The sequence below is a fragment of the Dreissena polymorpha genome, chromosome 4 (genome assembly GCF_020536995.1).
Source record: "Dreissena polymorpha isolate Duluth1 chromosome 4, UMN_Dpol_1.0, whole genome shotgun sequence".
In the NCBI taxonomy this organism is placed as follows: domain Eukaryota; kingdom Metazoa; phylum Mollusca; class Bivalvia; order Myida; family Dreissenidae; genus Dreissena; species Dreissena polymorpha.
Genome location: NC_068358.1, coordinates 43997691 through 44019758, shown reverse-complemented (window position 1 = coordinate 44019758; position 22068 = coordinate 43997691). Strand labels below are relative to the sequence as shown.

The following is a 22068-nucleotide window of genomic DNA, read 5'->3' as shown; positions in this document are numbered from 1 at the left end:
CTATAATATTATACCACAATGTAACTGCCTTTTTCAGGCCTTTTTCAGGCTTATAATATTATACAAAAGCATAACAATCTCTTTAAAATGTTCTAGAATCAAATCGTCAGCACATAAAACTAGCTTGATCTCGTACTTGGGCAGTGCCTCTTTGTTGGACATGTATTCACTGTACTCCTCCTGTGTGTCGAAGTCCCAGCGCCCTATGGGCCCCTTCTTGTTGCCCTGGTCCATCTTGGTGTAGTCTACCTCGTCATCAGAGTCGTCAAGAGCATCGGCTGTCTCCATCATGCTGCAGCAATGCACATACATTGGTTATGTTTGTCTATCGACTAGTGAATACCTGTCAATGACAGTGTTGACTAATCATGGATTTTCATTTTCAGTGGTAAACAATTACACATGTTGCATAAATCCAATCACTTAACTGTAAACCATTTCACAAACAAATGACAGGCATGATTACAAATTCCTGTTAATTGGTCAATAGTTCCCAGAGTAAACATCTGTCAAGTGGCTTATGTTATGAAGTATTACACCAGGGGCAGAGTCTAGAGTGGGTGGGATAGCATAAGCCTTTTATTACATACAATCAAAATATTATGAAAAATCTTATATTTTCTGAATAAACTGCTCTTGATGTTCCTAATAATACCGGTAATGTCTTATTTTCTCAGTGACATAAACATATGTTTATATACAATGCTATCTAAATGATAGTGTTACAGTTTAATTGTAATATGTTTCAATATCAGAGACAACATTTTGGCATCAACATTGTGAGTTATTTCATAGTTGTTTAGTCCAGTATTATTTAAGGTCTGCTTCATACATAGAGTTCAAGCTACAACCAGTGTGCAACAATTAAACTAAGAGTGTTCATTTTCATTGTTTTAAACAGTGAATAACTTATTGTATCCACTGATATTTTGCTACAAATAACTGATACAACCGATTAGATAAAACAAAAACAATTCCACATGTAATGCCAGATCTTCTGCCTAGCATTAATTTTTGTATACTCTTGACTTTTTATAAAATACCATGTCAAAATGGTATCAATTTCGTTTAAAACTTGTGTTAAGTAAGTTTATAGAATGCATAAAACGGTTATAACAAGATTACCCGGGATAACACTCTGCATAGCCCACTTCTTCTAATTTCTCCTTTAATTTCTTCCTTCTTTCTTCTTCCTTCTGTTGAGCTTTCCTGCAAATACCATCAAAATAGTACAACAGTGCTGAAACTGCTTTTGCACACGCATTAAAGCATATTTTCCTCCATTTTGGGGGAAACCATCCCCCCGAGAAGTTTAAGTGTCCCCCTAATTACAAGAAATCCCACCTCTTGATATTTATTTTGAGCTGCAACTAAAACACTTAGGGGCGCATATCAATAACTATGGGCACATAGAAAAAATATCATCTGACATAATACTTTTATAATTTTCTTATTTGTTCTCATGAAAATTAGCAAATAACGTACAGTGACTTAAAAGCATTGCCTAGTTGTCTTGTGGAAATTAGCTGTTGCTAGGCTACCACGAGCACACTGCATTACCAGCCATTTCATTGGTAGATATATGGTAACAACAACAAATAAATAAAACTTAAAAATACATGCTGTAGCACTTGCATATTATGATTCTGTCAAAGTTTAATGAAAATCACATGCAAAATGTAAGAGACATTGCGCACAGATGAGAGTAAAGGATGGAAGCACGCACACAAACACACGAACATACATATGTCTACCATTTATAATTCCCTATGCATTTTGGCAAGTGATAATAATTATCAGTGGAACTGTTATACTCTGTAAATGCTGTCAAATGTTTACTTAGATTACAAAACTAGCACATCCCACTTGCACAATTTCATATTTAAGCCTCTGACTTAAATGAAATACAGTAAAACTGCGGTATCTCGAGGCAGCACGGGACTGACCTCGATGCTCGAGTAATCGCAGGTTTTGAGTAATCCATGGTATCATTTGTTTTCACTGTTTCGGTTGGTGATGCTTAACTTCTGACCGCAAACGCTTTATTTACATGTAAGACTGTGCTTGGAAAAGAAAATGCTTTCTAAAAAAATCGCTTAAGGTTACAGTATACTTAACTAAACAATAAGAATGATCGTTCATACTTTTTTATATCACATTTTTTCATAATGATCGATTGCTGGTAATAATTAAATTATAATTAAAACTATGTAGCTTTTATTTGCGTCTCAAACGATGACAATTTTCAGTGTTTCTCAAACTGCGACTAACTTCACACCTAATCAAGCGTTTTCATAACTCGAATATTTTTAGCACCGACCAGACGAGAGTGTCTTCGAATAATTGCCAGTTAATTAGGTGTGAAATGCCTTTCAGGGACAAGCACACATCCTCGAGTTATCGAAAATAGCATGTTTGAGTTATTGCGGGTATTTTTATATAGAAATTAAAGGAAAATGTTAGGGACTTCTTTTCATGCTCGAGTAATCGCCAGTTTTCGATAAATCGCCAGCTCGAGTTATTGCAATTCTACTGTACATGTTAATCAATATATATAGATGCAATTTGAAAGTGTGCAAAATTGTCATTAAATCTATAGCCTAGTTAGCAAGTAATTTATTATTTTTCAAACGGTACCGCTTTTAAAACCGAAAGTAGGATTTCTAGACGTAAACTTCCATTTCGACAAACATGATTATTTTTAAGTTTTAAAGCACAAAAAAGACGGATTTCTGCCTTGTAACCACCAGATATATTCTAATTGGCATAGATTAAATATGTTTCTTATTTATACTTAAATTTACTATGCCAAATAAGTTGTGGCTTTAAGTAATGCAAGTTTGAATGCTAAAAGTTTAAAAAGTGTGCACAAAAAATATCATCACACAAGTTTGTGTTAATGGACAGACAGCCTTCCATGGTGAATCCAGAGTACCCCCACTCTCATACTTTAAAGCAGATTTAAGTAAAAAAGAATTAACATCACAGATGTAGTCAAAATAAACAACTGCCCAGAAGTTTTTTTGTTTTTTTAAATCCATCTTTCACGAACAATTGTAATCAAGAAACATATATACCATTTCATTAAATTGGACCTAAAGATACATAGCTATCTTATTCATAAGAAATGCTTACTTTTCTTTTTCATCCTCAATCTCTGCAAAGCCCCTGTATCTGTCAGTTACTGTCTTGACCAGCTCCTGTACATCCTGCTGGGACTTGGATCTGTCCTCATCCTGTTGGTAGATGTTTAGTAAGACAGAAGTGAGAGCCAGTTCATCTAAAGAATTGAACACTATTTGTCTGCATTTCTTCAGTGTACGACTTGCTTGGCTAGTACAATTATGGCATTTATGGCAATCACCGTACAGCTGGGCAATATGGCGGATCGGTAGTCACGTCTGCAGACGTTGGGTTACTTAAATTTAAAGTTCACGGTAAATTGAGTGTGAAAATTCGGGGACATTGGATGCCTTTTTATTCACACTTGTGATAGGTGCTACGAATAGCTTGTTATATTGTTGTTTGTTTACTCTATGTTTGTTCAATTAGCAAATAAGATAATTAAATGCCCAGAAATCATAATTTATATTTTGCATACAATACTTTCAAACTGTAAAATAATATAACAAAATGTCAGATATTTATCATATAAACTACATGACTACCTTGATTACTCTTGATCTCCTTTATCCCAGTCATGGGCATGGGGACTTCTCCCTTAAAATTGACACTAGGCCGACCCTTGAATTCCAATTTGATATTTTTTGAAAATGTAACCTTGATCTCTGCCAACACCAAGTGTTAAAAAAAATGTAAAAGAGGGCCAAAGGCTCACCTGGGACCCAAAGGAACTGAACTATTCTGAGCAGCTTTTGTGATGTTTGTGTAATAAATATGGCTTCTTACCTTTACACAGATCCATTTTAAAACTCGTCTGAGATATTTTTAAAACACAATTCAAGTGGCCAAAACCATTTTAAAACTTGGCCAAGATATCATTTGAAAACATGTTCTGAGCAAGTTTCATTAAGATTGGACAAAAATGTGACTGCTGAAGCGTTCTCAAGCTTTCACTATAGCCATATAAGGAAAACTGCCCAGCCACCTGGAAGCCATCTTATAATAATCACCAATAATATTATATTAAACAATCTAATGTCATATCCAGTTAAATGATTAAATGGCACTGTATATGTAAAATCTGCACAACCCAAAATTACCTGAAACCAGGCTTTAGAACTTGTAACACAACATTTTGAGTTTCTGCTCTTTCTTTGCCAATACAATACCTCTTCTACAGGTTTCTCGAAGTAAGACTTCCTCCTGCGGTCTGGTTTCTCCTCCTTGATGTTAATCATGCCCCTATCCTGATCCCTGCGGTCCCGCTCCCTATCCCGCCTGTCCCGCTCTCTATCCCTGTCACGACGATCCCTTTCAATTGCACAAAAAAAAAACAATAATAGCCTTGAAACAAATACTTTATTAAATATAATTAACATGGTTCTATTTTATCAGTTGAAAATATACAAGAATAAATTATAATCAAGATGAATGAAATTAAACAAGAGGGCCTAAAAGGCCAAAAGTCGCTCACCTGAGATAACAAGATATTATTGGGACAAATCTTCTGACCAAGTTTCATTTAGATCGGAAAATAAATATGGCCTCTAGAGTGTTAACAAGGTTTTACTATAGCCATATAAGGAACATTGGCCCCGCCCCTGGCGGCCATATTTTTCAACCAACTGGCATCATTTTTGAACTCGTCCAAGATATTATCGGATGAATCTTCTGACCAAGTTTCATGAAGATAGGACAGTAAATGTGGCCTCTAGAGTGTTAACACGATTTTACTATAGCCATATAAGGAAAAATGCCCCGCCCCTCGGAAGCCATGTTTTTCAAGCAAACATAATCATTTTCAAATTCATCCAAGATATCATTGAGACCAATCTTCTGATCAAATTTCATGAAGATTGGACAATAAATGTGGCCTCAAGAGTGTTAACAAGGTTTTACTATAGCCATATATAGCCATATAAGGAAAAATGCCCTGCCCCTGGTGGCCATGTCTTTAAAGCAACCAAAACCATTTTCGAACTCTTCCAAGATATCATTGGGACAAATCTTCTGACCAAGTTTCATGATGATCAGAAAATAAATGTGACCTCTAGAGTGTTAACAAGGTTTTACTATAGCCATATAAGGAAAAATGCTTTTCAACCAACCGGCATCATTTTTTAACTCGTCCAAGATATTATTGGGATGAATCTTCTGACCGAGTTTCATGAAGATCGGACTATAAATGTGGCCTCTAGAGTGTTAACAAGATTTTACTAAAGCCATATATAGCCATATAAGGAAAAATGCCCCGCCCCTTGGCAGCCATGTTTTTCAAGCAAACGCTACAATTTTCTAACTCATCCAAGATATCATTGGGACAAATCTTCTGACCAAGCTTCATGAAGATCAGAAAATAAATGTGGCCTCTAGAGTGTTAACAAGGTTTTACTATAGCCATATAAGGAAAAATGCCCCGCCCCTGGTGGCCATGTTTTTCAACCAACCGGCATCATTTTTTAACTTGTCCAAGATATTATTGGGATGAATCTTCTGACCAAGTTTCATGAAGATAGGACAATAAATGTGGCCTCTAGAGTGTTAACAAGATTTTACTATAAACATACATGTATAAAGCCATAAAAAAAAAAATGTTCCGCCCCTTGGCAGCCATGTTTTTCAAGCAAAGGTTACCATTTTTGAACTCATCCAAGATATCATTGGGACAAATCTTCTGAGCAAGTTTCATGAATCTCGGAAAATAAATGTGGCCTCTAGAGTGTTAACAAGGTTTTACTATAGCCATATAAGGAAAAATGCCCCCCCCCCTCCCCGCGGCCATGTTTTTCAACCAACCGGCATCATTTTCAACTCTTCCAAGATATTATTGGGATGAATCTTCTGACCAAGTTTCATGAAGATCAGAAAATAAATGTGGCCTCTAGAGTGTTTTACTAGAGAGATTTTAATATAGCCATACATAGCCATATAGGGAAAAATGCCACGCCCCTTGGCAGCCATGTTTTTCAAGCAAACGTTACCATTTTTGAACTCATCCAAGATATCATTGAGACCAATCTTCTGACCAAATTTCATGAAGATTGGACAATAAATGTGGCCTCTAGAGAGCTAACAAGGCAAATGTTGACGCCGCACAACGCACAATGGACGACGGACAAAAGGCGATCACAAAAGCTCACCATTAGCACGTTGAGCTCAGGTGAGCTAAAAAGAGGACCTTTAGCATCTGTGTTGCTCTCCTGAGACATTGAGAAACTAAACTGTTGTGTGCAGATTCTGTAATCTTAATGTAATAAATATGTTTTTATATAGTTTTTGTTTAATTCTGTATGACACAGATTTAATATGGTCTAAGTCAGAATCAGAACTATGAAAGTTTCTACTTATAACAAAAACATATTTAAACCATAAAGTGGGGCAAATTTTAACCCCTAAGGAATTACACTTACCTATCGCGATCCCTGTCCCGATCCCTATCCCGCCTGTCATCCCGTTCATGTTCCCGGTCCCTGCGATCCCGTTTCTCCTTTCCTTTACCCACCGTTGGGGCATAGTCAGCCAGATCAGCATAAATGCTACACAAATGTTATTGGATCACAGTTCAAAAGGGCTTGCAATAAGGGAAGTATGGGAGTCAATTGATTAGAAAACTGAGGAGCTGCGCCATGAGCGCATGATACGCCCGTCGTTCGCCAATGAAGTAGTAAGGTAATAAATAACCCTTTGAATCATTTTTTTACTTCAGTTTATTTGTATTTGAATACATGGTTTATTTTATAAGTACATGAGCATGGAGCGCCGTCTCCTTGACATTCATACCATATCTTTTTTTGAGTATATGTATGCATTTCTTTAGAGGATATGGAGTTGAAGTAAACCTGTTATAGATATTTTGACCAATAATAAAAGAGAAATGTAGATGGGTAAGTGGTAGTGTACAATCGGAATAGAAAAAAGCTCACCTTGTTCAATTTTTCAGGGATACTATTTCAATGGAGCATAATGTATCATCTTGCAACATCAATTTAGATTGAGGTTTGTCCATAGAGCAATTAGAAGAATACACAAGTAATATCTGCAAAAATGTTTGTCAATAATGTTTGTCATAAATGAGATGGTATACTCAAGATTTATTGACTGAGAGAAATCCAGATAGCTTTATGATCTGAGAAGTATGTCTCTAGTGTGCCACATTGGAAGTTGTCAATATTTGTGAATATCAAATCAATAGTGGATCCGTAGTCATTAGTAGGATCAGTTACCACTTGTTTGTAGTCCAGCTGTTGAACCATTAGTTTGTGCAGTCGGTTTTTGTCTGGTGTTTCTTTATTCCAATCAATGTTGAAATCACCCATCACTACTACTTTTGAATCTTTGATGTGTTTTTTGTGAATAGATAAAAGTAGCTCGCAAAGTTGTTTTGTTGGTTTATTTGGCGGTTTATACACATTTATTATAGCCAAATCTGCCATTGCTGTTGTTCTTGAGATTGCTATTTCAATGCCTTCAAAGGATTCATTTGATGGGAAATCACATTGAAATAAATGTTTTGAATATCCATCGAAGGATATTTGAGCTACAGTAGGACATTCAATGAAATCACGAAATTTTGACGAACAAAGTCCCATAACTCTGGAACGACAATTCAGAATTCCGTCAAAAACGAAAGGGGATCAGGGTTTATGAATATTAAGATTGTGTTGAAATTTGAAAAAAATCCATCGAAGGATATTTGAGCTACAGTAGGACATTCAATGAAATCACGAAATTTTGACGAACAAAGTCCCATAACTCTGGAACGACAATTCAGAATTCCGTCAAAAACGAAAGGGGATCAGGGTTTATCAATATTAAGATTGTGTTAAAATTTGAAGAAAATCTGTCAAAGGATATTTGACGTAGCGTACGACATTAACAGACGGACGGACGGACGGCTACGGTAGGACATTCAATGAAATCACGAAATTTTGACGAACAAAGTCCCATAACTCTGGAACGACAATTCAGAATTCCGTCAAAAACGAAAGGGGAGCAGGGTTTATCAATATTAAGATTGTGTTGAAATTTGAAAAAAATCCATCGAAGGATATTTGAGCTACAGTAGGACATTCAATGAAATCACGAAATTTTGACGAACAAAGTCCCATAACTCTGGAACGACAATTCAGAATTCCGTCAAAAACGAAAGGGGATCAGGGTTTATCAATATTAAGATAAGAATAGTATACCATAATACGTCCCGTCATAGACGGGCGTATAAAAACACACTAAATACATTGGATCATGAGGTATATGTCACTTTTACTTAATTAATTTTACTACATACCACCTGATTCAAAATAACTGACCTTAGCAATCTTCAATTGTATATTTAACTTTATATTTGAAATGCGAAGAACATACTATATCAAACTTTTGAAAGGTTTCATTTGTTCATGGCATTAAACAAAACATTATGGCACTATTTTAATACCAATTTAATGCACTATAAAGAATCAGACATCTTATACGGAATTATGTGAACAGAAATCGTGCTGTACCCAAGCTGCAAGTTATTCAATTAATGTCTGACTAGATTAACCATTTTGAATTTTGAAACAAGAGATGTGTTTGTCAGAAACACAATGCCCTCTACTGCGCCGCTTTTAAGCCATATAATTGACATTTGACCTTGAAGGATTACCTTTGACCTTGAAGGATGACCTTGACCTTTTACCACTCAAAATGTGCAGCTCCATGAGATACACATGCATGCCAAATATCAAGTTGCTATCTTCAATAATGCAAAAGTTATGACCAAGGTTAATGTTTTGGGACTCACACAATGACTGACTGACTGACTGACAGGCCAAAAACAATATACCCCCGATCTTTCGATCCAGGGGCATAAAAACTAAACTGGAGAAACTGCCAATGTTTACGGAAGTAGTAACTTACTTATCATCTGCCCCTGGCATTTTGGACATCTTTTCTGCATCTTTGGATTTCCCTGCAAGTTAAACACCACATTTCATGTATGTTGTTGGACAAAAAAATGTTTTCAGACATTTGCAAACACAAGGAAAATTATCCTACCTTGTCTTCTTACATATTCAGACTCTTAACCAAAAATAAATAAATATTGAATTGTAAGAATTGTTCAGTATTCAATTATTCCAATCTCAGAAAATCATTTGAACAAAGAACAATACAACTGGTGCTTTCTTCATGTGAACGTTCATCGGTACAGATAACTACAGGGCAAAACGCCATAACGCACTTAACTAAGACCCCCAAAAAAGACTGTTTTGAGTGACTATTGGGATGTTTGTGTTTGTGTATAAATGTGACTTAGAACTTTCTTTTACCCACAACCAGTTTTGAACTTGGCTGATTTGTCGATAAGAAAAATAAAATGCTCTGATCAAGTGAATTGGTGATTTGGCAAAAAGTTTGACTTTTGTTGGGTTTACTAGGCTTACGACATATAAAGATAACTGCCCTACCCCCGCTTGAACATGTATTTCAAACTCACCAAAGATATAATTTGAAAAAAACAAATCATAAAGATGAGAAATTCATAAAGATCGCAGATCGTGTTACACACTCCATAGAAACAGGTCCCAACTCATCATTCACATCAAAGACCTTTGATGTCCAAACAACACCATAAGAGTGCATAACAGCTTGCAGATTTTTTAGGCATATGTGTTATTGATGTCATTCTGTAACTCTTTTGTGATTGTCATCAAAGACTTTTGTATTTAACCGTTTTGTGTTCTTGTTCCGACTGGATATATCATGGCAAGGTAATTATAATGTTTTGTTCAGAAAAAACACACATAAAATATCACATTTCAAACACCAAAATAAAAACCCAGTGCTGTGAATATATTAAGCACTTTCATGCACACTTAAACGCTTTAAGTGACTTGTTTATTTTGTTGTTATCTTTTTACTTGATTGTTAATTCCATTAACAATTAAGATAAATTAATGAGAAGGAAACACAATTTACACATTGTATTCAGCGATTTCAAAAGAAACAAAATGCAACTTATTACAAGAAATATAAGATATATATCACACAAGACCTGTGTTAGTGAAACTCAATGCTCCTTCTGCACTTTGAAGCAGCACAACAGCTATTTTACAGAAAAAAATTTAAGGCCCATAACTTTGCCAAAAATCAATGAACCACAATAAAACTCACATTTCATTTTTAAGTCATGTAGGTAGTAGACTCAAATACCAAAAAATCAGCTCAATATCTCAAAGTGTTTTATAAAAATGCTCAAGAAATAGGTTATTACAGAGAAAATGAGATCCAAGGCTCATATCTTCTCCAAAAATTCATGGACCACTACAAAATTCACACTTCATCTGTAAGTCATGTAGATTGACACACATACCAAAAAATCAGCTCAATATCTGAAAGCCTTGCGTAAAAAACCCTCCAGAAAACAGATATTACATGTATAAAGAAATTGTCTAAGTCCAAGGCCCATAACTCCGCAAAAAAACAATGAATCGGAATGAATTTCACACTTCATCTGTAGGTCATGTAGGTAGACTCACCAAAAATCAGCTCAATTCTGAAAGCATTGCATAAAAAAAACACTGGAAAAAGTTTATATAGAGAAAATGTCTACGTCCATGGCCCATAACTTCTCAAAAAACAATGGACCAGAACAAATTTCACACTTCAATTTAAGTCATGTATGTAGACTCACATACCAACAAGAGCTGCAATTGAAACACAATGCCCCCCCCCCCCCCCAAAAAATGTGGGTACGAAAAAAAATTGGGTACGAAAAAAAATTGGGTACAAAAAGAAATGTGGGTGCGAAAAAGAATGCGGGTACGTAAAAAAAATTGGGTACGAAACAAAAATTTGGTACGAAACAAAATGGGTACGAAAAAAAAAATTAGGGGGTACGGGAAAGAAGTACCCGTGGGGAACTTGACCCATTCAGCGAAACTGGGAGGCGGGTTACATTCTCCATCAAATCTAGAAATAACTACATTTGGTGTTTTCCCAGCATCACAGCGTTTGAAGTGCATCCTGGCAGTTTCTTGTCTGGTTCCTGTCCCGAACCTCTCGATAAATTTGAAAGAGGACAGGAAACAAGCTGCCTTTACCTTTATCAATGATAATCAGCGAGGTATGCCGATTGAGAAAATTTAGCTAACTCACTCGGACTGGCTCGATCTTTTAAATAGGTCGCCATTGTGAAGCATTTTTTCATGGTATGATAACTTAGACGAGCTGCTTGGCTGAAGCAGCATTGTCAAAAAGGCGATCACAAAATACTAAGCATGTTTTGCTCATGTGAACATTAAAGGCACGAGCATAATTTTGTAGGGGACAAAAGCAAACAGGCATCTAGACAACATTTCATGTAACATAATACCTTTAAGTTTCTTCATCTTCTTGCTTTCACGTCGACCTTGCCGCAGGTAAGATAAAATCTGGGTCAGTTTGTTGATGACGATGTCATTTGTGGTAAGTGTGGTCGTGGTCTATAATAAGTCACAACGATTACTTACATAAGCAAATATGTGTCTCTTTCTGTACTGGCATAAACTTGGCTATAAAGGTAACAGTCTGTAGAGTAAGTTCATACTAAAGCAGATTTACGTCAGTGTTTTATTCACTTGAAAATAACTAAAGTTGTTATAAACCAATCAGTAACTTTTTTTGACACATGGGTCCTGTTGGTCAGTTATCTGCATATTATTAAAAAGTATTATGTGAGAATATATCATTGTGACGCTAGACACATTAATTTGCCAATGACATACATTTACAAACAAATAATACACATACATATCATTTTTTGACACTGAGGTCATTTCCATAACCTGAATCTTTTTTTGTTGTTTAACTATTGTTCAGTATTTTAGTGTAATATTTGCCTTCTTCTGCCTCAAACTTTGTGCAATCTGTGCTAAACTATTCAGTGTTTGCACATACTTGGGCACATACTAATGCCTGTAACTGACACTTACCCTACATAAATAAATAAGAGGCAGAGAGAGACTGATCTTAGAAATAATGTACAACCAATCCTAACATAATTAATATGGCCAGGTCGGGTATTGAACTCACACACCCCAGAGTGCCAGTCCTGCCCCAAAATCATAACATTCAAGAGCTTTGTCATCAACATGACCAGAACCCCTACACCGCTTTGTCAGTTATGTTAAAAGGCAAAGAGATGATCATTTACCATGAAAAGTACCTTGCACATTTACACTTAATTGTGATGACAATATTCAAAGTTTTAATCTAATGGCTTGATAAATTGGGATGTTATTTCCTATATGAATTTCTTATATTTTATTTGGACTGATTGACAAATATAGACTGACTTCAATATACCTCAAACTTCATTTGCAGGGTTATACCAATATAAGCTTAATGTTAATTTACCTCTAAACTGGGGCAGTCTGCCTTGCTGCGAATCGTAGTGGTTGGAATATCAGAGTCTGCAAACTCATCTTCCAGGTCAACCACATAGGCCATCCGCCCGGGTAAAAACAGCTCGTTCCTCACAGTTTCCTTAGCTCTGAACAGCGTGCGATAAATGTTGCGACCCATCTTGGTCTTAAACTAAAATATAGAAAACAACTTATCATAACAATCTTTTGCTGAAAGAATCTTGTGTCATTAACAGATAAACTGTAGATATATTATTCCTTTTTCATAAATAAAAACATTCTAACTTGAATGTGTAAACGATCTTCAAAAGTTTTACCGCCAATGTAGGACAATGATATTTAAAGTTTTATTTCGGCCTTGAATGTTTGAAACTTAAAAACGATACTTAACTTTGACCTACAACACTGGACTCAAACCTATAATACTTGACTCTGACTTAGAACACTTAACACTGACCTTGAACACTTGACACTGACCTTTAACACTTGACTCTGACCTTAAAAACTTGACTCTGACCTTTAACAATTGACTATGACCTTTAACACTTGACTTTGACCTTTAACAATTGACTATGACCTTTAACTTGACTCTGACTTATTACACTTGACACTGACCTTAAAAACTTGACTCTGACCTTTAACACTTGACTCTGACCTTTAACACTTGACTCTGACCTTTAAAACTTGACTATGACCGTAAATACTTGACTATGACCTGAAACACTTGACTATGACCTTTAATACTTGACTCTGACCTAAACACTTGACTCTGACCTTAACACTTGACTATGACCTTAACACTTGACTCTGACCTTAACTATTGACTCAAAACTTTAACACTTGAATCTTTAATACTTGATTCTGACCTGTTAAAATTGACTGACTCAAAACACTTGACTCTGACCTTAAACACTTGATTCTGACCTTAAAAACAAATTGACTCTGACCTTCAACACTTGATTCTGACCTGTATGTTCTCCTCTGGCTCTTCCTCCTTCTTTTCTTTCTTCTCTTTCGGTGCAGCAGACGCCATGACAACATCCTCCATTTCTTGCTCTTCCTCTCGTTCTTTGCTGGAGATTTCTGCTCGCACTTTCTCCAGCAAAGCATAGTCAAGGCCTAGAGGCAAATTTTTTATTATTTATACACCTATTACAGGCAAAAATGCACCTTCAGAGTTTCCTGACATTTTGCACTTTAAGAGCCCAACTAGCTATCTTCGCCTTATAAGTCAAGAAAACAGTTAATATCATGCATTTAAAATACCGGTACACAAATCTAAAGCTAAGTAAAAATGAGAAAAGAACTGTCCATATACCCGGTATGTATTTTGTCATCGACCTTACAATACCAATCCCCAAAGACAGTTGAAAAATATAAACATGTATAACCAGTAGTCACAGAGATAATAGCCTTCATACTTTTAAGTTTATAGGCAGCAATATTATGCATATAATTATTCATTCCATAATGACATGCACATTTTCAAATGCATATCTGAAGTAGTTAAATATATTTACTTAAGTTCTGATACTTTTCATTATAAACCATTGTACTTTAAAATTAAAAAAAAGTGGTGAACACTTTACTAACCCTTTCTTATTCCTGTTATTTTTGGTTATTTCACTTATGCATTTAAAAATCGGCATATTATAAACGTTACTTAGTATAAAAATGTTTACCCTTTGTATATATGTTGCTATCAATTGCACAAATTATATATAATGTGAAATTATGACATAAACACAGGTAATGTTAGAGAATATGCAGGTACATGTAGCAGTTCCATAAGTGGAACCTGTACCCTCTCAGTTAGCCACAGCTTTTTTATTATGATAACTATTTTTGAAATAGCAATTGCATATATATAATAAAAATACATAAGGCCACAACAAATTGAAGATTTGTTTTACATATATTGTCTATGTAAATTGAGATATTTTGCCAAATAAATGCACGATATCTGCAAAATACCAGTACAAGATCATTAAGTAGTAATAACTGAGTTTTAGCTCTTCGCTGATGTTTGTAAAAATAAATAAAACAAAATGTGTATGTGAAACACTATGTCCCCATATATTTGACCTTTGACCTTGAAGGATGACCTTGACCTTTCACCACTCAGAATGTGCAGCTCCATGAGATACACATGCATGACAAATATCAAGTTGCTATCTTCAATATTGCAAAAGTTATGAACAATGTTAAAGTTTTCGGACGGACTTACAGACTGACTGACAGACAGACAGACAGACGGACTGACGGACAGTTAAAAAACAATATGCCACCCTTCAAGGGCATAATAATAAAACAACAAAGTGTAGGGTTATTGTTTGTATGAATTGGATGATGCATGGTAGAATTCTCATAAAATAAAACAACAAAATGTAGGGTTAATGTTTTTATGAAATGCATGATGCATGATAGAATTCTCAAAAAATAAAACAACAAAATGTAGGATTATTTTTTTGATGAATTGCATAGTGTATGCTAGAATTCTCACAAAATAAAACAACTAAGTGTAGGGTTATTACTTGCATGCAATTCTCCTCATTGATATCTGTTGAAATCTCGCATTAAATCTGAGACATAGCACTTAATATATCCAGAGCTCCAGATAATTTTTTCAGCCGAGGGGTATTTCACTCATGAATTTTTTAATTGATGAGTAAAAATCAAAATCCGACAATTTTAAGGAGTATTTATGTTCAAAGGACCAGAATTAATAATAAATTGTACTTGTAGTGTTAACTTGCTATTACAAGCAGTTTTGTACACAATAAAGCAATAACTTTTGTTTTATTTAATATACTGTCAATAATAGGGCGTACAATTTTTTCTGGTGTTACTAATGACGATGTCGACTTAATAGAGATCGACCATTTATAACTGGCTCGCCATTAATTTTTGTTTTATTTACATGACAATAAAACACAAAACATGCAGACGCTGCTGAACATGTCACAAAAAGAAAAACGCTTTCAGGACAGGGACTGCCGGTCAGGGCGGCACAGATCGTGACGGTCATATGAAAAACAAGCAAGCAGCAAGTTATCGCATAACATAATGATTCTAGTGGATTCATTGATTGCAAACCGGATTTTAATATATCTAACAGTTAAAACATGTGCTTAGTCACATTATCTGAATGGTAAGCGGGTGGTATCCGTAAAACTTGTTTATTATATATGTGTATTACGGCTGCCATTTAAAAAGTGCTTGAAGGAAAAAGGTTTTTCCATAGTGCCACACAAGAGATGAACTGATAGCAAAACTTATATGCTTGAAGTTGGGGGATTTGGTTTTTTTTTCGAATGTGATGTCAAATATTTTCAGCATAAGCGTATATCGATTTTCAACAATGCAGCGGAGAGTCCGTTGTGTCAACATCAGCCTTTATCGTGGGCCAAAATGAAATGATACCGTTCTGACTGAGGAGTAAATTAGGTCGGGAACCACATTCTGTACATAGATGGTGATGTCACTACGTTTTTACTGGTGTGGACACAATGACGGGAACCAGTCATGATTACATGAACTTATATTCATGTATAAACGGCTAATACGCATTGAAATTGCACACGATACGTAATCCGAATTTAGCCAGGAGTTTTTTTACTCAACAAAATTTTAAGCCATGCGTATTTTCTTTTTTTTTATGCGTATTTTACGCAAATACGCATCTTATCTGGACCTCTGAATATATCTCATATTAGCCAACATTTGGCTAATATCACAAAAGGCATGTAATATAATTTAACGGAGCAAAAAGTTGGAGCGTTCTTAGTGAGCTGGTATCAATTGAGTTTCTTGTGTCAAGCAGCATGTCACTAAAGGCTACTCATACAATACCACTCACACAAGGCCTGATACAAGTTATCAGATCACCTTTCAAGCATGATATTCACCCACCTTTCACCAAGTGAGTGTGCTCCATATCACCACCGAGGTATTTGGACTCCTGGATCACCTGTTTCCTCCTCTCTGCATAGTTCTCAATGCTCTTTGCGTCTGGCGCAACAGCCCTGTAGTCTGCTGTGGTGCTCACCAGGTCTGCCGGACCGTCTGTCTGACCCTCTCTACGCTCCTGGGCGCGATCACGATACTTCTCAGCCAGTTCCTTTTGCCTTTCTTCTTCCAGACGCTTGAGTTTGGCATAGTAGCTTTAAAGAACAAGAGATGTGTTTGTCAGAAACACAATGCCCCCTATTGCGCCGCTTTGAAGCCATATATTTGACCATGAAGGATGACCTTGACCTTTCACCACTCAAAATGTGTAGCTCCATGTGATACACATGCATGCCAAATATCAAGTTGCTATCTTCAATAATGCAAAAGTTATTGCAAAACTTTAACCAAGGTTAAAGTTTTGGGACACACACAATGAATGAATGACAGACAGACAGGCCAAAAACAATATACCCCCGATCTTTCGATCCGGGGGCATAAAAACAATATCAATATTATTCACTATGGGTCTAAATTAAAACATGATCCTAAATTTAATCCAAAAATTGTCAAATTTTGTGTAATTAATTAAATACAGATATTAATAATTTAAATTTGACAGTTGAAAATTCAGCCATCCCATTCCACAAGAAATTATGTCATTTGTTATGGACCCTCTTAAAGAGATTCATACTGTCCTGTAAGTAAACTATTCATAAATACTAACTCTGTATGTAACTGTGTAATGTTTAAGTTCCACACATTTCATTAACCACATTAAACTTTCAAAACATTGCCAATCTCTTTTGAGCGTTTTATAAAAAGCATTTTATATAATTTGTATACTTTTAATGTTTTCTAATTTATTGTACCAATCTTCTAAAATATTAAGTATTCAAGTACATGATAATTAGAAGACAACTGAAATTGTAACGTTTTATAGACCTCAATACCTGGTTTGTCCATGCAATCATCACGTCTGTTATTTCCAATTTCTTTTGTGTGAAACTATGCCGTAGAATGCAAACAATTAAATGAACATTAATCATGTCTGAACCCATTAATTCAAATTAAAGAAATAGTGAAACATTATTTGGTCATAATGCTTTATTTTTTGTTTTGATAAACTCTTGGTTCAAATATTACCAATTGATGATTCAAGTGTCGCCTTGTTTGTTACTTAACCTTTTACCACTTAGATACGTATTTTTTACCACTTGGATACGTATTTTGACGCATTTGTAGTCCCTTATAAAGTTAAATTTAATTAAAGGTCTTTCTTACTACTGTAGATACAAGTTTTAAAGGCTTCATTTACAACCCTTAAATACTGATGAGAAGCAAACAGCATAAAACCTGAACAGACTGCGAGTTACGAGCAGGCTGTTTGGTTTTATGCTGTTTTTTCACTTTGCTTCTTATGGGGGAAAAGGTTAAATATGCCAATACATTTGTCATTAAATTTATTATCACTGGAAAATAGTCATTTGATTAAGATTTTTGTAACTGTTGGGGTAGAAGTGTTTCTTGGTGTACTCCATTGTTTAATTATGTTTGTTTTACCAGTAGCAAAAAGCCACAGGCTTCTATAATTTTGAAAATACTTCAAAATATATAGATGGAATACAAAAGTATATAGACTTTTAAATTTCTGGGACTTAGATCATTTTATTTTACTTGCAAAATATATTTTCATTTAATTGTACTGAATTGTAAAAAGTATCTTCATTTAATTTTACTAAATTGCAAAATGTATTTTCTATATCTAAATTATTTGCACCAAGTCAAGCAATAATATTATTATAGTGTTTTTTTTCAAATATTATGAAAACTTTAAAAAAAGTTTTGCCTCAAGAACAGTGCACCTGAGGCAGAGCTTCCAAAAACAATTACATTTTCTTCTTCCTTCTCCTAGAGGCAGGATCATCATCATCTTCAATGTTTGTCTCGCTGGGTTTCCGTACTGGGGCAGACTTTGAGGAGGTGCCAGACTTCGGGACTCGAGGGGTCATCAACAACTTTCGGAAATCTGCATTGCTCAGCTGATGACTTCAAAACAAAAGGTTATAGATACTGAACATTCATCTGTCACTGACCTTTATGATAAACATTCTAAAATAAATCCTTATTTTAAAGTACTGTTAAAATGAACATATTTGTATCCATATTGAAATCAAGCAAAATACATAAAATAATTACCCACTTAAAGATAATTATTGAGTCATGGTTCATGAAACACTTGCAAGAACAAAACTGAGTAAAATAATTGTTAGAATTTAATAGTGTCTCATATGCTTATTAAGTTCATGAGCATCAGTTAAATGTTTTTAATATTTATATAACATTCATGACAGGGCTCAGCCAACATTCAAATTAAAGGGAAAAGTGACTTTTTCTTCAGCTGAAATTATAGAGAAGTGAGGAAGCTTAAAGGAAACCTGGTTTCTGTTCTGTGTTCAACTTCTATAAACTCTTTACTCTTTTTATACCCCTCATTACACCATGCTCATTATCATTAATCAGAAACCAAACATTTCACACTTTGGGAGACAACATTGACAAACAAGAGGGCCATGGTGGCCCTGGGTCGCTCACCAGAGCAGGAGTTATGTTAAGCAAGGGTTGTTAACGTTGTTTTGTTAAAAGAAAGGGTTTGTTGTTTTGGCCGATATATAAATATATGCGTTAGAACGAGGATTTTTCTGTTTGTTTATGCTTTTTACAATAGACATTTGCTTCCCATTGCAACAAATGTTTATTTTGGATAAAAGTGATACGAGGACACTAATTTAATAATGAGCATAATCAGCAAAAGAAAATGGAAGTTCATTTTTTTCACAAATTGTAGTCTAGCTTTGAGATCATTATATAAGCATCTAAATATGTTATACTGGATGACTTGTTTTTGCAAGAACAGCTTTAGATACAGACAAGAGATGTGTTTGTTAGAAACACAATGCCCTCTATTGCGCCACTTTGAAATTAAAAAAAACATTATTTTTTAACCTTTGACCTTGAAGGATGACCTTGACCTTGAACTTCCACCACTCAAAATGTGCAGGCTTCATGAGAACGCCGCTTTGAAATAAAATTTTTTTTTGACCTTTGACCTTAAAGGATGACCTTGACCTTGAACTTCCATCACTCAAAATGTGCAACTTCATGAGAATGCTGCTTTGAAATAAAATTGCATGTTGTATTATTGATTTTTTTTTACTTTTGACCTTGAAGGATGACCTTGACCTTGAACTTCCACCACTCAAAATGTGCATCTTCATGAGATACACATGCATGCCAAATATCAAGTTGCTATCTTCAATATTGCAAAAGTTATGGCCAACGTAAAAGTGTTTTTTTTTCGGACGGACGGACAGACTGACATACTGACGGACAGCTCAACTGCTATATGCCACCCTACTTGGGGCATAATAAAAACAACTGTATTTTTTCAATAGATTGAGTGTTCATATAATAGTTTTTGCATAATTAAATACAATATGTTGAATTGTTATCATATATCAAAGTATATTATAAGGAAGTAAATGAGTATGAGAATATCTACAAGAAATTTGACAATGATCTTCTTTTTAGGTACCAAACATCTGACACTTACCGGTATCTGACACATCTTTCTCATAGTTAAAATATAGAAGTTAACACACACAAGAAATTTGAAAATGTATCATATCCAAACAACTGTCAAACTATTTGGAATTTAAATGCAAAAAAAATATGCAGCATAAATACATTATTTTTGCAAAATCAACTAGTAAAACAACTATTTAAACAAAAAGTTTTTGTGCTTTTTCAAAATGTGATTAATTGTTGTAGTTTTTTTTATAACCAAACTGTTCACATTTTGGACAAAGTTTATTAAAACTACCAGAACAATTTTCAGACTCACCTTGCAATGATAATTCCAATTGAAACAACAATAAAACCTGTTAAAATCACAAATCTTTGATAATCACACACAAACTCCTCAATGACTGCAAACTGTATACTTTAAGCAGTCTATCTTATCAGTGGTGTCCATTTGACATCAGGAAAACAGTGCCCCAGATACGCTGCGTATCTGCGTCTTTCACCCTATTATCATGTTTAATATCGCAAAGAAATACATCATGCGTTTTGAAAACGCACTCAATTGACTTTAACGCAAATTCTTCAAATTTGAAGGGTACGATACAATAGATTCGATCAAAAAAGCTTTGCTCTGTATTTTTTGTTATTATTTTCGTAACGCAACAACGCTTTTATTCAGCAAGTTTATCCCATTTTTATACCGACATTGACGGTTTAACACCTATGGAATAAACTAGCCTGTCTCCCACCTTGTTGAATATATCTGTTGCGTGCACGGACTACTTTTTATTCTACCACTGAATGATTGTTCAAAAGAAATCTCTAGAGTCAAGAAAACTTAAGCTTTAAAATTATACGACCCTCAACCTTTAGATCTAGTCTAAGGACATAATTTTTCGTCATCCGTTTAATGAATCAGCTGATTGATGGCGTCATAAATGTCATACTTATTGCGTCATTTTTGTGATGTCATCTTTTGGTGAAGATGAAACTAGTAATACGTGTAGTATGCGATGTCTGGGAATAAAACATTGAAGACGCGCATTTTTTTCGTGTTAATGTATCGTGGATATTATTGTGAAAAAGTGCATATTTTATGGACTACTTACGTAGGATGGAACCTGTGGGACGAAGGATTCAGATCTACATGTAGATCTAGCTTATTCGTGTTATTGATTTTCAGAATGTGCATGCCTATTTGGATGTAAAATTGTGTGTGTAGAGCATACTGATGGGTGTGTATTTTGGTTCAGTAGTCTATTCGCATTGTTTTGCTTATGGATGTAAGTTAACGTTGTTTATTTTATCAAAGAAAGTCAATTCAGTAAGAATTACCCATTTGCAACAAGTGTTTAAAAAATAAATCAAAGCTTGATAGAATTATTACGGATTAGCTTGTGTTTGGGTCACAAACTATAGGATGTGAAGGCTAGATCTAGACGCCATCAAAATCTGCAGCGTCCATGAACAAATTATGTGAGTATATTTTTTTTGTGATAATTTATGTTTTGAACGACTCAGTGTGTAAATCTACATGTACATGTATGTTGACATCGACATCATTTTGTCAGGAGCAATCGCCGCCATATTGGATTTTGATAATTTTCTTTCGAAAATAAAATGAATAAAATCTTCTTTTCGCGGTCGTAATGTGTTACAATTTGCATGCTGCGTAAAATTGAATCGAGGCATATGGTGATGTTTTTTTCTCGTTTTACAGTTTTTGTGTGAAATTCTTTAAGACTATGCGTACCAGAACAAATACATTCTATATCACTACGCATGGTTACATTCGTTAGATTTTAAGCACTTTTAAGAATGAATTAAAATTATTGTCAAGGCTATAAGATCTACTTATGTTATCTGTCATGTTGAAAACAAATGGGATGAATAGAATACTAGGTTACCGTTAGCGTTGAATACAGAGAAGTTTATGTTTCTCGGCTCGAACACCGAAAGCGCTCGCCAAGGCTAACGCTCCCGGCGTTCTAAGCCTCGCAACATAACCTTCTCTGTATTCAAGGCTAAC

The 22068-nt window shown here is 34.9% G+C and overlaps 1 protein-coding gene across 3 annotated transcripts in view; it reads right to left on the bottom strand.

Annotated features, from left to right (window-relative positions):
* LOC127879237 (protein Red-like) overlaps positions 1 to 22068 on the bottom strand; it is a 48891-nt gene that overhangs the window by 2759 nt on the left and 24064 nt on the right. For all 3 annotated transcript variants that reach the window (XM_052425988.1, XM_052425985.1, XM_052425987.1), the window contains exons 3-13: positions 18348 to 18503; positions 16419 to 16669; positions 13474 to 13625; positions 12499 to 12678; positions 11477 to 11585; positions 9022 to 9073; positions 6534 to 6659; positions 4293 to 4434; positions 3136 to 3236; positions 1126 to 1209; positions 137 to 292 (exon numbers count right to left, since the gene is read on the bottom strand). In XM_052425988.1, the coding sequence (XP_052281948.1) occupies positions 137 to 292; positions 1126 to 1209; positions 3136 to 3236; positions 4293 to 4434; positions 6534 to 6659; positions 9022 to 9073; positions 11477 to 11585; positions 12499 to 12678; positions 13474 to 13625; positions 16419 to 16669; positions 18348 to 18503 (1509 nt within the window). The remainder of the gene's footprint in view (positions 1 to 136; positions 293 to 1125; positions 1210 to 3135; positions 3237 to 4292; positions 4435 to 6533; positions 6660 to 9021; positions 9074 to 11476; positions 11586 to 12498; positions 12679 to 13473; positions 13626 to 16418; positions 16670 to 18347; positions 18504 to 22068) is intronic.